The sequence below is a fragment of the Hyalella azteca genome, unplaced genomic scaffold (assembly GCF_000764305.2).
Source record: "Hyalella azteca isolate HAZT.00-mixed unplaced genomic scaffold, Hazt_2.0.2 contig15326, whole genome shotgun sequence".
Lineage (NCBI taxonomy): Eukaryota > Metazoa > Arthropoda > Malacostraca > Amphipoda > Hyalellidae > Hyalella > Hyalella azteca.
Genome location: NW_025945182.1, coordinates 96,113 through 111,890, shown reverse-complemented (window position 1 = coordinate 111,890; position 15,778 = coordinate 96,113). Strand labels below are relative to the sequence as shown.

Genomic DNA, 15,778 nt, shown 5'->3' with positions numbered 1-15,778 from the left:
CATAAATAGTGGCAATGTACGCTTGCACGATTGAATCTACTCAGGATTTTGAATAAGGTTCGCGTACAATGGCGCACTGAAATATTTACCTCACCTCATCACTTTGTTACCACCGCATCAGTTTACAGGTGAGCGCTCGTAATCATCACATCATACGCTCGTGGTGTTAAAGCTGTTGGTATGTTAATTGTTATGTAAGCAATATTAATAAACCTTGGTGTTATGCAACTACCTCATAATCATGCATGAGAGTCCCGCAGCAAGAGCGATTAAGTGAACCATTGCACTCCGAAATGATTGTCACTGGCATTTCCTGTAGTTTCCGAAATTTGGTATCACGATCGTAGATAAGTTATCGCAAGCAAACCGTTGATAACATAAGTGATAAGATTCTCATTATCTATACTGACAGTGTAATATATAAAATATGCCGCGCTTTATCGCTAATATCGAGTAGTAAAATGTAGAAACGATTTTAAACCTACCGTCCGTAGAATAGATCTGATCAAAAGGCCAGTCTAGTCAAGAAAGGTACAAAAATCGGCCACAGTCCTATCCAGGCCTGTTCTTCAATGCCAAAGATACTATACTGTACAACTGTACGTTTATCTAGTAGTATAACATGAGTAAGGAAAGTACTGCATAATTACAGTGACTCGGATTTCAATGGAAAATCACTGGGTACTTTAGATACAATACATCGAACTTTAATCAATTAGAGACACGAGGAATAAAACAGATCAAATGCAAAGAAACCAATTATTGTCTAAAAGTATTTATGTAATGAGACCATTAACATCTTTTTGATATGGTCAGTTGGAGGTGGGCGCAAGTGAGCGCAACCTATTACCATTAACAAATTTCCCTGTCGTTAAGCGTATTTATCATTAAAAAATATATTTCAGTACTCACTGCAGTGAATGACAGAGAGCGCATTTTCTCAAAATCGACGAAAACGTGAAGTCACGGACAGACAGACAGACGGACGCTCATGACGAGCACAATAGGGCATTTTTTCCATAAATGAGAAAAAACGCTAAAAATAGTTGCTATGGCACCAGTTATTATTAAAAATTTATTAGCTAGCATTTGAGATAGTTCATATTTGAAGCCCAACTTTGAATATGCGTGCGTGAAAAAGACACGTTTTCGGTCTCGGTGGTTCATTGATCGGAGATCACTAAAAGCCGTCGGTCATGGCGTGCGACTGGAAACTTTGAGGGCCAGCGTCGCGACCAAAGCGATGGTTACTGTGCAATTAATGAAACATTTTCAGCCATACTCGAGTGCAAGATAAATGGTGAAACTTCATATCACAATTAGTATTGACGTATTCCTAACGAAGTTGTGCAGTTAAGTTGGAATTGCTGTGCACTACGAGTTTACTTAGCCGCGATGTATACTAAACACTAGCGTTCACTAACACCTCAACGCTAGCGTTCACTAACACCTCAACACTAGAGTTCACCAACACCTCAACACTAGCGTTCACTAACACCTCAACATTAGCGTTCACTAACACCTCAACACTAGCGTTCACTAACACCTCAACACTAGTGTTCACTAACACCTCAACACTAGCTTTCACTAACCCTCCAACAATAGCGTTCACTACCACAAAACTAGCGTTCACTAACACAACACTAGCATTCACAACACCTCATCACTAGCATTCACTAACCCTCCAGCACTAGCTTTCATCACGAATCATAGGCAAAATAATCTTTCAAGAAAGATTCTAATTATTAACCATCTTTCTAGCCAAACAAGGAATTACATTCGCTCTAAGCGGGATGTTAGCGAAAAAGGTAATGGAAACTACAGTCAGGTCCCAGGATTCAAGTTTCAATACTTGAGTACACTCTCCGACAACAAGAAAACAACGAGAGTAATTTGCAAGGCCGTTTATTACTACATATTTTTCGAAGAGTCTTAATGTTTTTGTAAACTTGTCGTGGCAAAAAAGCTTCTTGGCTTTACCAATCTTCGATAGTTGATACTTCAATGCTACCGTCACAGGTTGTAGAAGTTTCGTCTGACGATGAGGTAACAGAAAATCGAATTTTGTTTTAGCTAGCACATGCTATCATTCACCGTCGGAAGTGCATAGTTATCAACATATCGAATTTGATATTTTGATAGTTAAAACAAATATCGAAAATTTGATTGTGATTAGTACATGTTACAGAGGCTGCACGAGCTTCTTCAGTATAGGCTGTATATGTCGTGTTTGAGAATTATGACCATTACAATATATTTATTTGAAGAAAGCCAACAGCATTTTTAAAGAATGGAACAAAGGAGAAGCATGAAGCTTAAATAGAATGGAAGAAACATCATGTACGTGTTTCTTCCATGGAAACAAAGTGCAGACTTTTAAAATGCTGAATAAACCAGTCTTAGAATCGAACTGAAAACATGAGCCAAATTAGTTTGAGAATCTGAAATGCGTTTCAAATCGCAATACAAAAACTTATTTGTAAGCATCTAATAAAATCAGCAAGACGGTATCAATTACATATACGAGTGCAATCGTCGTCGAAAAAACGCGTTTTGACTGTCAGTATTGAACGTTACTCATACCGAGAAAAATAACCAAGCGATGAGATAAATTGTTGCGATACCTAGTGAACTGTTTAGGTGTTATGCCACATCATCTTGCTTCGACTTTTAATTGAGGTGATTTATGACAGGTTAAAAAAAATATTTTACAGAAAAATAATGGAAATTCAATTGTATTGAGTCTCTTTATGAATAACAGCCGCTAGAAAAAAAAATCCAATAATATAATACAGGCTTACCTTAGATATAAGATCAGAGAAACACATAAGTTATGTACCAGGAAATTAAAAGTAAAGAAAATAGCCAAAAGGTTCACCATTTCTTATAAGAGAAAACGTTTCGGAGACCAGCTCCATCGTTAGTTCAAAAGCCGCGTTTTGAAGTGACGATGGAGCTGGATTCCGAAACGTTTTCTCTTATAAGAAATGGTGACCTTTTTGGCTATTTTCTTTACTTTTAAATTCCTGGTGAATTTGCGACTTAAGCAGCCAAGTGATCTTAATACGTATAAGTTATGTAAGCCTAACATTAACTACGCTTCATCCAGCAGAGTATTGAGGCTGGTTGGCATCCATCCAGTTTCAGTGTTGGCGTAAATCAAGTTCTTCTGGAAGGAAATTTGTCGCTTGCCACACCGGTAAACTGGGCGATTCATGTGCGTCTTATCGAGCAGCGGCACAAAGACGATGCCTCGTTCAGCGCACCGTCGCTCTGTGATGTCCCTGAGAGTGCCAACGCGGGCCTCGTCGGTCAAGGAAGACGACGCAACAGGCGAGGAGGGCGGTGGAGAACCTGGTGGTGGAGGAGGTGGAGCCTCCACTAATTTAGCAAGGCTAGAAATGAGGATCCCGAACTGGTCTCCAGCACCGCTCTGGAAACTCAAGGCCCGACGTGAAACTTCCAAGGCTTGCTGGAACTTTTGTTGGATTTGAGGGTGGCCGATAATCCTGGAAGGAATGAGGTCACGCCAGCCTTTATACCAAGCCACGACTTCCGTGTGGACGGGGCCTGACGATAACCACGTGCCCAGGGCCTGGAACCACCTGGGGAAGAAGCATCTTTCCAAGATGTCAAGCTGAGATGAGACTGGCAGAATATCTTCCCAGTCACGGAACCAATACCAAGGCTGTAGATTCTGAGCGTGCAGATTGATGGGGAGCTCCAGGAGAACTTTCTCCAAGGGTGGCTGGATGCTAGACTGAAGTAAAGAGTTCATTGAGACTTCACTGAAAACTCCAACCCAAGGAGAGAGCACAAGGTTAGCTGATCGGTCTGAGGGATGCCAGTGCACAAGAGCGGATGCGAGTTTTTGCCTGATGACGGGGTAAATTGTGTGCATGTGATCTGACAGATGAGGCAGCCATGGATGCAGCCAAGTATGGATGGGCACAGCATCAACAAGAGGATTCCATTCATGAACAGCTCGGGTCAGCCGCGGTAGCACGACATTTTGCAATATTTGTGCACACAGCCACACGGGGATCAGAGGTGGTTTCCAAGCTTCTATTAATGCAATGAGTGGTCCACAGTCACGTGGTTCCCAGGGTCCAAGGATTGTAGAACGAACCGCCGTGAACCAAGTGTCATGCAGCAGCTGATGGTACGGATCCATCGGCTGGTCCAAAACACCCTGGTTCGACGCAGTTCCCTCCAGAAGTTTCTGCCAGAACCGGAATAAATGTTGGTGCTGTGTCGGGTTCACAAGAGGGTTCCATGTACTTAGAGCTTCTTTGAAGAGTGCAGTCAAGTAGTGAGGTCCCAGGTAAGGCAACTCGTACCCGATGTAGACTTCTCTGAACTCATTGTGTAATTTATCAAATATCTGGGCGACCTCATCAAGCGTCAGAGCCTTTTCACTAAATCGAGTTTCTAGTTTCTCAAGCAGCAGGAGAGCTTCGTCCAGAGTATGCAATTCTCTTTCTTCCTTGGCGATCACGGCATCGAGTTGCTCTTTCTCGTGCTCGATGTGCACGATTCTGTTGCTCTGTTGTTCTTTACGCCGAGCATTTTTGATGATATCTTCCTCGCTCATCTCTAGTAACATCTGCACGTTGTGTATTAGCTCTGGAACATCAAATTTTTCATATTTTTGTTTACGTGATTCTTCATACGAAGCAACTAAAGATTTTTGACCAGTGATTGCGTGATAACTGCTCAGTACTCTTGTTTCGGGTCCAGTCATGTCGATGACTTTTGTTTTAGAAATATGGCTGTCATCAATGTGCCTTATTTTCTTATTACGCCCTTCTTTGATAACTTCATCTGCACTCTTATACAAGTATTTCACCTTCTTATTGCTGTCACCAGACTTCCTCCAATGATGTAACTCCTCTTCGAATTTCTTCTTATCCTCTTCATCTGAATCATGGACAGGATAATCCTTGATGGATCTTTCTGATCGCTCTGAGCCATAGAAGCCAATGGCTCCTTTTCCTTTACGTTTATTGGCCTCGACTGGCGTGGATATGCCCTGCAGGTTCTTGCCGAGTCCCATGCCTTCCTTGTAGCCCATAGACTTGAGCAGCTTGCTGCCGATGCCCGTAGTGTGTTTCTCCCAGGACCCGATGTTGCTGCCGCCCTTGGCCACCGTCAGCGTGGAGCCCATGACGTTGCGGCGACCGCCTCCACTATCACCAGCCATCGCTCCGAGCTGAGCCTTGCTCGTCACCAGCTTAGGTCCAACTTCTTCGTCGTCACTGAAAACAGAGATCAAGTTATTGCACGGACTAATTTCAAGCCCAAAAATATCACTGAAAACGCGTAATTAAAGATTAATTATTAGTAACTACTAAAGATTAATTATTACTAGGCACCAACTCGAGAGGTGATGGCAATTTTGATCAAGACTTGAATACCTTGCACTTCACAAGTAGTTCACCGGGGCTCCATCTACTGGACCATTTACTCTACACTGGGATGCACGAATCAAATGACTCACGCTACTGTCATTTGTCCCGCCTGGCAAACTAAGAACATAAGTCGGCTTACATATACTAGCTAAGATGTCGTATACAGTATATATACCTGTCTCTTATACACATCTAGATGTGTATAAGAGACAGAATGTGTACAGAGACAAACAAATGTGTACAGAGACAAACAAATGTGTACAGAGACAAACAAATGTGTACAGAGACAAACAAATGTGTACAGAGACAAACAAATGTGTACAGAGACAAACAAATGTGTACAGAGACATGTTGTGTGATCGGCAAAAATACCAATCTCACTTCATTACTACAAGAAAACTTTGAGTGGTCGATATAGCAGGACGCCGGCCTATAATTAATGGGAGAATGATATGCTCTGAATTTTTTTCCCTGTCTTTCAATGTCAACAATTCCAATTTTCAGGGGGCTGAAGATCAATTGAAAACGTCCTGTTATCTGACAAACTTCTCGACTAGAATAATAGGTGATATAATAACTGGAATATTTATGATACTTAACAGCAATAATTGTCTTATTGAACATTACATTATTGTATATATTTACGACACAGAATAATCCTGAAGTAATGTTTAATAGATATTTAATGCCCACCTCTTCGCCATCGCTGTGTTCGGCCCAGACGCCGTATATCTGCTGCTCTTTAGTAAAGCGATGGCTGCGCTTAGCTCCAGCAAACTCGTTCTCCAGGTCAAAGTCTGTCACTTCGAAACTTTCCATGTCTTCCTCTGCCATCGCGGCTAATATATTTGCAAAGCTTTTACAATAAACTAGTTTTGAATGATGAACTGCTCACAAAAACTTATTTAGCAAGACGAGATTAGTCGAGTAATGAAAGCAGGAGACAAGAAGTAATTAACTAAGCAGAAAAATAGTTGGCATTTTGCCGTAATAATACTTTCAGATAAATTGATACTCATAGACCGACACATAAGTGAAGTGAACCCACTTGCATATTTGATATGTAAATAAATTGAATTGAATATTCGTTCCAAATGTAAAGGAGCGTCATCAGGCATGTCCTCCGCAGCGGGCTGGGGCTAGGACAGAAATTGATGGCTTTGAAACGAATCGTTAATTTTCAAGCAAACACATACTGCATGAAATAAAATTTCTATCAAACAATAATAAGAAGAGCCATAACCATTCTAAGACTTTGATTCTAAAAATGGGTCCCAACAAAATTATTTGAGATACATGTATAAATTCCGTAAGTGAAAAATTTGTAAGACACTAATTCGTAGTTGAAAGCTACTTGACTCTTAGTTCTTAACTAACAAGTCACAAAAATTCTGTTGCCGACTGAATTAAATTAGAGAACCAATATCACGAATGTTCTACAATCGAATGGTGGGCTGTATACTTGAGTTTAAACGAGTCTCAGCAAGCTGTGAAAAATGTTCCCTACCAAAGGAGGCAAAAAAAATTATTCACACGGACGACCCGAAACATTCTCACAGATACTCACGCGACCACCTTCAGAACCCTACACGGAAAATTCACACAAGCAAAACATTCATACAATTACATACATACAAGGCGGAAAATTCATACAAATACATACATACAAAGCGGACAATTCATACAAATACATACATACAAAGCGGAAAATTCATACAAATACATATATGCGAAGCGGAAAATTCATACAAATACATACATACAAGGCGGAAAATTCATACAAATACATATATGCAGAGCAAAACATTCATACAAATACATACATACAAGGCGGAAAATTCATACAAATACATATATGCAGAGCAGAAAATTCATACAAATATGTACATACATACAAAGAAATTCCCGTAAAGAAACGGGCAAATGTGCATCGGGACCGAGGGGACGCTACCTCCCTTAGATCTTTGTCTATATCAAAGTCTTCCCTGCGGGAGTCAGCGCAACAATGAGGGTGTTATGTTTGCAACTGTTTTAATTACCGGTAATTGCTTCATTTTTAGCGCATTTTCTCATTTATGGAAAAAATGCACTATTGTGCTAGTCATATCCGTCCGTCCGTCTGTCTGTCTGTCTGTCCATGACTTCATGTTTTCGTCGACGAAAAAATGCGCTCTCTGTCACTCACTGCAGTGAGTACAGAGTTATATTTTTTTGAATCTACGGGTCTCGTAGTCAAAATGTGGAGACATCGCATTTGTAAGATCGTTGAACAACGTTTGATACATTTACCAGCAAACTAAGTGCATCGAAATTTCCTGTCTATTAAGATAAATAAAATATAGCTCATCAAATTATATCCTAACTTTTCATTAAAAAAAATAGCTAGTAAAGTAATTAAACGATTAATTCGACAAACATAGAACTCATATCAAGAAATTGAAATATAAGAAGGAAACGCTTAGTCTTTTAGGAAATTAACTTGGAAGCTGGGATAAAAATAAAGATAGCGCTATGGATCATGCAAAAACTGAAGTGACTTTTCCTGATTTAAAATAAAACTGAGTCGGAGATTTCCAAGAATCTTGAATAATGAAAAAACAACTTGAGAATATTAATAATCTTATTGAAAAACCTAACCTAGTTACAGATTCATTTCTAAATTTATGACTAAGAAAATTTTATTTTATTTGTCTAAAAACCATTTAGACCAAGATGAGTTTAATCACTCGTATCTTGAGAAGGCTGACTTAAATATAAAAAAATATGTATTTTAACTGCAGGTATTTACAGAGACACAAGGAGCAACTGAGCACTCCTACATGAAGGGCGTTTACATATTGCTGACATTTACTGCTCAAAGTTAAAACATTCTCAGTAGGAGTCATCAAAATGTTAGGCTATAATATCTATCTTTGGGGGACTTGATAGTCCGCATTGCTCATTTTGACATGGAAGTTTAAAATAATTATTTTTACGTCATTCAACGATGCAAGTTGGTGTTGATACTCGCCCTTAATTGGTTAAAGTAATAAACTCCCTAAGACCACACAATTGTCCCCCGAAAATAAATTTCAAGCATCAAATTCAGCTCATTAATTTAATTTCAACAAGAAATTCATTAAAATTCGTAGGGCTTTAATTAATTTTCCTGCTTTGAGAGAAATAAATTTTTGGAGATGAAAGCATAACTATCATGACAATTAGTTCAATCAACTGATCAGTGTCATAGATCAATTGAATCAACAATGAAAGCAACACGATGCTAAATTAAGCAGTATTTACAAATTACACAACAACTCGTATGCAAAAACACATGTTCCACATTAATGTCAATGCAGACCTTATTAGGCTAAGTTTTTATCATCAATAATTATTATTTTGTATTAATAATTATTTATGTTCAGCCCACCACACTAGAATGCAAATAATGTTTTAAGCATCAGACAAATTATACTGAAATATCCAAGTCTGAAAATTATTAAAGATGAACACAGATTCATCAGTTATTTCTATAGTCATATCCCAACTTCAAGACCATCAATTCGCATTATGGCGGCACTCCATTGTAGCCTGGGACTGCTACGTCTAAAAATTTTATCACGGTTATGAAGGTTTAAACATTCCAAGCCGAGGCTGTATCCCACCACACTAGAATGCAAATAATGTTTTAAGCATCAGACAAATTATACTGAAACATCCAAGTCTGAAAATGATTAACGATGAACACTGAGATTCATCAGTTATTTCTATAGTCATATCCCAACTTCAAGACCATCAATTTGCATTATGGCGGCACTCCATTGTAGCCTGGGACTGCTACGTCTAAAAATTTTATCACGGTTATGAAGGTTTAAACATTCCAAGCCGAGGCTGTATGCTGATGTAGAGGGAGTGCCCTTAAGTAACTTTGTTGAGCTTCCTGTGTCAAAAGTTAGAAGCAAAACCTGATTATTGTGTTGCTCATAACACAATAATCAGGCTGTGTATTTGAGACAGCGTGTGTCCTGGTGTGTGGAGTAGCAGCGTGTACTGCAGTATCGGGCACCACAGGCCACGCAGTTGTACGGGGAGGGGAAGCCACAAACAGCGCACAGATGACGCTCCGGCAGCTGGCTTGCACCAGCCTGAGCGGTGAGGTAGTTGGGGCCGTCTGGGTTACTCAGCTGGTCCTCCTCCAGTAACATGGCAAAATTTTTCCGGTACCTGCAAAAAATATTAATTATTATGGGTATTTTGGCACACTCTCAGGCAGACACACACTCTGAGTGTGACTCACTTTGACACACTCTTTCACATTATTGGGTATTGACACACTCTCAGACTGTGTATTTGAGACAGCGTGTGTCCTGGTGTGTGGAGTAGCAGCGTGTACTGCAGTATCGGGCACCACAGGCCACGCAGTTGTATGGGGAAGGGAAGCCACAAACAGCGCACAGATGACGCTCCGGCAGCTGGCTTGCACCAGCCTGAGCAGTGAGGTAGTTGGGGCCGTCTGGGTTACTCAGCTGGTCCTCCTCCAGTAGCATGGCGAAATTTTTCCGGTACCTGCAAAAAATATTAATGATTATGGGTATTTTTGACACACTCTCAGACAGAGTGCATTAAAATGATGCAGTTAAATTCCCAAGTTTTATACACCAATTAAATACTGAGTCTGACATAAGAAATTCAGTCTTGCTGCTTTAAAGAAGTTTTTTTATCACCCTGTGTTATTCAGGAAAATTGACACAGCTGAGACTAGCTCAATTGTTTACAGGACTTTCATCAAGCTTCAGTTTACACAAAATTGCGAGAGACTGAGTCTCGCACCACTGCACCACCGCAGCTCTATTCAAATTTATTCCTCCACACATACAAACACACACCTTTGTTTGAAGTAGTCGGCACTACGCGTCTTCCTCTTCCTCTCCTTGCTTCTGCCATGTGAGTCCAAAAGCTCCTCAAATTTAGGAGCCTTTTTACTCATGACCAGATTAGCATGAGGGTCCTCGTGGAAGTTGTCCTGCTCCAGCGCCTCTAGAGCCTTGCGGGCTCTTCGACGTCTGCCGGCCTCATCCAGCACGCGGCGGTTGCCTGTCTCTTTTGCACGACCTGCTCAATGGCAGTACAGTTCATTGTCTAATCCTATAAACTAAAAATTATCAAGTTGATATTATAATTATAAGCTATTTTCGTTTGTAACCATAATAAAATATGAAAAAATTGACTCATCCAGCACGCGGCGGTTGCCTGTCTCTTTTGCACGAACTGCTCAATGTCAGTACAGTTCATTGTCATATCCTATAAACTAAAAATTATCAAGTGAATTTTATAATTATAAAACATTTTTGCTCTGAAACCATAATTAAATATGAAAAAATTATAGTTTCATGAATGCTTGGAATTATGAAATTTCTTTTGAAATTTGCAAGCAATATATATAGTAGTTATAGATCTTACATGAATAATTTATCAATAGATCATAGTGATGACCAAACGAGCCGCACAAAATTAGGTGCTCACCTGTTTCCCTGGATGCCATGTTGAATTGGTTGGAGGGTGAGAATAAACTCAATCAAAACTCTTCTGATTGGCCGTCTGGTTGTAGTAGACTTTCTCATAAAGCTCATCAATGCGCACCTGTCAATTTGTTTACATTTATGTTTGGCAGAGAATATTGAGAAAACTCTCACTACAAGAGAAGTGTTAAAGCAAAACATATATCTCCAACTAAAATAAAGAATGAATTGACAAACTTGCAATTGATACATGATACAAATTAATTATTAAATATTGTAGTAGTACAATTACCTAATACAAAATAAATTCATGTGCATAAAGTCATTCCATGAATTAAATTAAATCAATTAATGGTTGATTAGCTAATTAGTATTTGTAAACTCGGTTTCTCTTTAGATAAAATAATGTCATTGACAGTGATGATAAAATCACATCTTGTGAAAAAATACCTACCTACCAATAATGAGGAAGCCTAATGCAATATATAAATTCCATCAATTTAAATTTCATGTCAGAAGAACTTTTAATTAAATGGTTGAACAAAAATTATCGAAATAACTAAACAACATTCAATTAAAATGGAAAATGAAAATTTTATGAAATTCAAGAAACATCAAATAAACTGCATACTATAATTAAGTTAAGTAGCAAAACAATATTCAATAAATGTCCAAATAACCTCCTTGGACAAATTTTTCTATTACTTCAAGCTCAAAAGAATAAATAAATACATAAAACATTTAGCTTATGAATATTAATAATTTGTTATACACTTACTTTTTAAATTAATATACATAGGTACCTTTTAAATTAATATGACTATTAATAATTTGTTATACGGTACACTTACTTTATAAATTTATATAGTTGGTACCTTTTGAATTAATCTGACTATTAATAATTTGTTATACGGTACACTTACTTTATAAATTAATATAGTAGGTACCTTTTAAATTAATATATACTCACTTTCAAACTTTCATAAACATCTTGGGACACAAAAAGATGGCAGTCGTCCAGATTTGCAATAACAAACTTAGATCCAAGAGCTAGAGTTTCATCCAAGTGAAGGAGCAGTTGCTTCATAACAGGGTCACTGAAAATATTGATTTTATAAGTTAATATACCGTACTTTAATAATCAAGCTAGGGCACGTGACTAACAAACGTCAATAACAAACTTAGATCCAAGAGCTAGAGTTTCATCCAAGTGAAGGAGCAGTTGCTTCATAACAGGGTCACTGAAAATATATATTTAATAAGTTTATTTACTTTAATAATCAAGACAGGGCATGTGACTCAAGCAATAAATTATATTGATATTTTTTACAAGTATTTATGCATTTCATAATCCCAAGGAATATTTCCATATATCAATCATTTCAATATATCAAAATAATATTATAGCATGCATGTTCTCAGCAAAAATTCCAAAAATAAAATGAAAATAATTGAAGTTCAACAAACCAATTGAAACAATAAAAAAATGTGTATTTCATTGCAGACATTATAAGTCCACATTTTCCTGTTAATTTTGGTCTGTAAAGAATTCTGGTGAATTCAGGAATAGCCTTAATATATATTTTACAATTAAAATGATGATTTATACCAATAACATCACAAAACTTACCACTTAATGAGCATTCCCTTTATCACATTAACCATGATTAAGGTAATCACTGGATATTAACCACAGTATTGTGCTATGACAATACAATGATCAAATTAATGAGCAAAGCTTCAAGAGTGCACCTGATGTGAGGATTTCTTTTTATGTACTGGAATTGAATAATTTGAAAATGTCAATATAAACAAATTAAATTCATATTTTTGAGAGATATTGCATTATATTATAACACAAAACAACATACCTATACAGCGTATCTTAAAAAAATATGCATAATAGGTCTGAACAAAGATGGAATAAAAGCAGAGAATGGAACTATTTAATATATTTTAATAAAAAGAAGTGCCATCAAATGAGGTAATAAGGGACAGGCAGTGCAAGACCCCCTATGGCACAAAAATGTTATAGCAGCATAACATTTAGCATAACAGAATATAAACTTCCTTATAGCAGCATAACTACCTAATTGAAATACCGTCAACCGGGGCTACTCGGGACGGTTTTGAGCGTTTTTTGTTAATAACTTCTTACCATGATACTTTTCATGAACAAGTTTAGGCTCATTTTATAGCTCTTTGCGAGGGCTATCGAATGACATCTTCAAAATAATTATATATGCTATTCATAAGGTGTCATAAGCAAAAAAAGAGTGTCCCAAGTTGCCCAGTCGAACGGGGCTACTCGGGACACTTGGAATAAAACTTCATTTTAAAACATTTGAAGCCTGCAGAGTGTACTCATCCATTACTAACAGTACTCTGAAGTCCTCTTTTATTGTAGATGATGTAGAGGTAGAATAAATGACATTTTCTGTGATTTTTACTATTTTTTCCTTTATTGATATGATATTACCATAAACATTAATTACCGTCAACTGGGGTGACTTTGGCCACAACTTTGATTTCGTTTTGCAAACAAAAACAAGGTCGTAAACAGGGTCATAAACAAAGTCATAAATGCCAGAGTGACTTTGGCCATCGTTTATGACCCTGCTTTTGTTTGCAAAACAAAATCAAAAACCTGGCTGAAGTCACCCCAGTTGAGGGTACCATATTATTGATGGGATATTACTGTATTACTGATGTGATATTACCCTATCCATGAACATGCCATTGAGCATTTACAACAACCTTGTCCACTGCAAGCTTCATATCAGCAGCCCTATAGCATTTCTTTGGCATCTGTAAGCTTACAAAATGGCTCGTAATTTCACACCATTTCAATTGGGTTAAGTGAATTCACTAAAAAAAATATTGTAAAAAACATACCTGAAACAGAACAAAGAAATAAATCATAGCTTAGGTTAGTTACTTTTCATTCTATGCTGCTCAGTGCACAATTCTATACATGACATTCTATGCACAATTTTTTGATGACCAATGATCCATTAATTTTTTGATAAGTGAAATTTTTTTCACTGAACAAGGTAAATGTAATCAAAATTCTTTGTGGTTAATACTTTTTTTTTTGTTAACTGGAGCCTTTGCTAATCAAGGTTCTAGTGTAAATGCATTTTTAGGGGTGTCCCTTATTACCCCATTGTGCGGAAATGGCTGCCATGTTTTTTTTAAACGAGATATGCAAATTCTGAATATTTCTTTTGCTCCAGACCTTAGTAGAGATACTTTTCCAAAATCACCATTTTCACATTTTTTCAGCAATTTTTTAGAGATAGTAAATGTATGATTTCTTAACTAGCTTTATTCATAATAAATACTAGTAAAAATGTTGAAGTTTACGCCATTATTTTCAGTTTTGCAATATTTTGATTAGTTTAGCTGCTACAACATTTCTACGAAATTTGGGACATGCATCCCAATTTACCATGCCCGTCCCTTATTACCCCATTTGATAGTATCTATTCTTCAAGGAAACCTTTTGGGTTGACTTGTCATTACATTGAAGAGGGCTGCAGAACATTAGCTATATTATACAGGATAATCATTCATTTACAATTGTTCCTCAATGTATGTCATGTTTTATTTCATTAGTATCTTTTGAGTGTCATGTGCATCTTATTAATCTTGTATCTTGTTCTCCTTGGTGTAATATTTAAGCAGAGTAAACGTTAATTCTTGCATGACCATATGTAATGCACTTTTGTTAGCTGCACCCCCAATTGCTGAATTGGAAATTCACTGGTCACACCTGACCTTCAAAAGCCTGTTTAAAACGCCTTAATGCATGATTTGATCTACAGCTCTGCTTGCTAATCCCATGCTGATGCTCCATTTTGGTGAGTACAGTTCATTTTATTTTATTAAAATGTCACCATGCTTATATTTGTCTTTGTTGAGCTCTTAACTAATGTTTTTGTCATTCATGCCTGTTTCTAAAGAATGAAAGATGGTTTTTACTGGCTCTCATGTTAATCTTGTCCTTTTTATTGCACAATTTTCATTTTGCTTACTTAAACCATGTTGTGTCCACCCTTGAATAACTTTATTTCTGCAACCCATGCATTCATGACTTAGTGTGTGACAAAACAGTTTTAAACATCCTCCTAATGTCAATATTTCTAGAAGGCTAGTTCTTATTAATGCATTTATTTGACGTTTAGGAGCGGTTGGTGTGGAGTTAGTCTTCTTGATGAGAGCCTAAGACCACTCAACCAACTTCTGGCCATCGAGAAAGAAGATAATGACATTCCACATATCAACCAAATTTTGTCTTAAATACCAACTTGAAATTGATGAGCCTTTTGCTGCTCCTAGATACTTTGGGCCCAGACAGATGCGACTTAGTCCCATTTTCTAGTTGCCTCTAGTAGTATATTTACTGACTAGGATGATAGGAGTATATTTAATGACTTGTGCAACTTAGTATGACCAGTTGTCTTTCATAATCCACTCATGAATGAATGCCCCATACATCAGAGATGGAATCATGTTATTGAGTCAAGAGTAGTTGAACCTTTAGTCTGACTAGCTATTTATACCAGAAGTGCAAAATTAGGATTTGCAGATTTAATTCTTGACCTGCATAACTGTTGCTTTTTTCTTGCTTTACTTTCATTGATATTCACCATTTAGGTATTGTGTGACCTAGTCCGCTTATGCATTCCTGTGCTTGGCACCTATTTGTTTCTATTTGCTTGCCACATACCATTTGCTTTCAAAGTGTGCTCTAGGCCCTAGATAATCATTAGCTCTCCCAACAGCCCAGGAAATGGTAAGATGGCTACAACCCTTTGGGCATACTTCCTGCCATAAGGTAAGAGTGATGGTGCTGAGTGCAGTGTG

At 37.6% G+C, this 15,778-nt stretch overlaps 2 protein-coding genes across 2 annotated transcripts; both read right to left on the bottom strand.

Moving 5' to 3' along the window:
- Positions 1-3,016: 3,016 nt before the first annotated feature.
- LOC108679921 (tuftelin-interacting protein 11-like) lies at positions 3,017-6,510 on the bottom strand. The gene is made up of 3 exons (XM_018168663.2): positions 6,105-6,510; positions 5,501-5,520; positions 3,017-5,258 (listed from the first exon to the last, which is right to left on the bottom strand). Exons 1-3 carry the CDS (start codon positions 6,243-6,245, stop codon positions 3,095-3,097), a joined length of 2,325 nt encoding a protein of 774 aa, XP_018024152.1. The 5' UTR covers positions 6,246-6,510; the 3' UTR covers positions 3,017-3,094.
- A 2,863-nt stretch (positions 6,511-9,373) lies between these two features.
- On the bottom strand, positions 9,374-10,995 carry LOC108679926 (zinc finger HIT domain-containing protein 1-like). Its single transcript, XM_018168669.2, has 3 exons — positions 10,914-10,995; positions 10,277-10,502; positions 9,374-9,614 (listed from the first exon to the last, which is right to left on the bottom strand). The coding sequence occupies exons 1-3, from the start codon at positions 10,930-10,932 to the stop codon at positions 9,386-9,388; spliced, it is 474 nt and encodes a 157-aa protein (XP_018024158.1). The 5' UTR covers positions 10,933-10,995; the 3' UTR covers positions 9,374-9,385.
- Positions 10,996-15,778: the final 4,783 nt, after the last annotated feature.